Below are 1,574 nucleotides of genomic sequence, written 5' to 3'. Positions count from 1 at the left end.
CCCACCCCACCCCCAGTTGCCTGAGCAGGGAATACACTGGGAACACACTGGTTTTTACTGGTGTTGGCAACCCAATACAAAACAGAAATGGGGACAATCGTGAGAGAAACGGATCCAAAAAGTCTCTTGATTTGGGGGTGTTGTTTTGCTCACACCAGTCCAATGGCGGGACTGGGACCAGTGACTCCCCCGGGGAGGAGCCTGGACCCCCCCCAAGATGGACAGACAACTCCATGATAGCGTCCTGTTACATGAGCTGAGCGGGGACGGTCTCAGCCACCCCCCAGTAGCTGTCCCTGGAACCCCCCACGCTCCCTTTTGGGGGTGACCACCTTGCAGGGGGAGGGTGGTGGTTGTGGGGGGGCTCACCCGCTCTGCGCTCCCCCCGCTTGCCGCTGGGCCAGTGTCCTGCGGGCCATCTCCAAGGCCCCCTCCCGCGTGCGGTTGCCCCCGATGAAGCCGCTGGCGTGTACGAAGACGCAGCCGGGGATTCCGCTGAGCTCCGAGAGCGCCTCGTCCCGCAGCCCGCGCCACGGCTCGGGGAGAGGAAGCCTGGAGGTGGGGGGGGAGAAAAGGGGGGGTGAAAAAACTGTCCCATCTTGGGGGAGAAAAGGTGTAGGGATTCATAGATCTGACAGAGTTGGAAGGGACCTTCTAGAGATCATCCGGTCCAACTCCCTGGCCAAAGCAGGGTTGCCCAGAGCACATCACTCAGGAGCATCCAGGAGGGGCTTGAAGATCTCCAGAGAAGGGGACTCCACACCCTCCCTGGGCAGCCTCTGCCAGGGCTCTGCCACCCTCACCCCAAACAAGTTCTTCCTCACATTGGAGTGGAACTTCCCATGGTCCAGCTTGTGCCCATTGCCCCTCGTCCTGTCACTGGGAACCACTGGAAAGAGTCCGGCTCCATCCTCCTTCAACCCACCCTTTAGATCCTTGGAAGCACCACTAAGGTCTCCCCTCAGCCTTCTCTTCTCCAGGCTGAAGAGTCCCAGCTCTCTCAGCCTTTCACAGAATGACATGGGGTGGGAAGGGACCTCTGGAGATCATCTCCTCCAACCCCTTCCCAGAGCAGGTCCCACCCAGAGCAGGTTGGATTCATCCAGGGGGGGTTTGAATGTCTCCAGAGAAGGAGACCCCACCACCTCTCTGGGCAAAGGGCCACGTAGAGCAGGAGGGCACCGAGCCACCCCCCCACAGCCACCAACACGGCCACGTCGGGTGCCCGTGCCCTCCCGCCCCCCACCAACGTCTCGTTACAGATGCTGGTGGGGGGCAGCACCCGGGGAGCACCCCCCGGGCACCGGTAGCCACGGGGGGAGCCTGGTAGCCCCAGGGCCAGCAGGAGCAGCCAGGCTGCCTGCATCGCCCTGCGACAGGAGGCTGGAAGGGAGAGGGGGGGTTTTGTCCCCCCCCCACTCGTTTCGTACCACTGGATGCACGGGGGGGTGGGCAGGAGGGTTCCCCTTCCAGCACAGCACAAGGGGGATGCCTGCACCCCGATTTGCAGCCCCTTGTAACCCCATATTGCTACCCAGAGACCTGTCCCCCCCCCACCCCTGCACCCCACAGAC

At 62.6% G+C, this 1,574-nt stretch overlaps 1 protein-coding gene across 1 annotated transcript in view; it reads right to left on the bottom strand.

The window, feature by feature from the left end:
• Positions 1-32: 32 nt before the first annotated feature.
• The window catches only part of LOC106898186 (chromosome unknown open reading frame, human C12orf10), a 7,007-nt gene continuing 5,465 nt past the window's right edge, over positions 33-1,574 (bottom strand). Inside the window, exon 7 of the mRNA XM_014959299.1 lies at positions 33-552. Within this exon, the coding sequence (XP_014814785.1) occupies positions 366-552 (187 nt within the window). The 3' untranslated portion in view covers positions 33-365. The remainder of the gene's footprint in view (positions 553-1,574) is intronic.

This window comes from Calidris pugnax, unplaced genomic scaffold (genome assembly GCF_001431845.1).
Source record: "Calidris pugnax isolate Ruff unplaced genomic scaffold, ASM143184v1 scaffold324, whole genome shotgun sequence".
NCBI lineage: Eukaryota > Metazoa > Chordata > Aves > Charadriiformes > Scolopacidae > Calidris > Calidris pugnax.
This window is presented reverse-complemented; position numbering and strand designations above follow the sequence as displayed.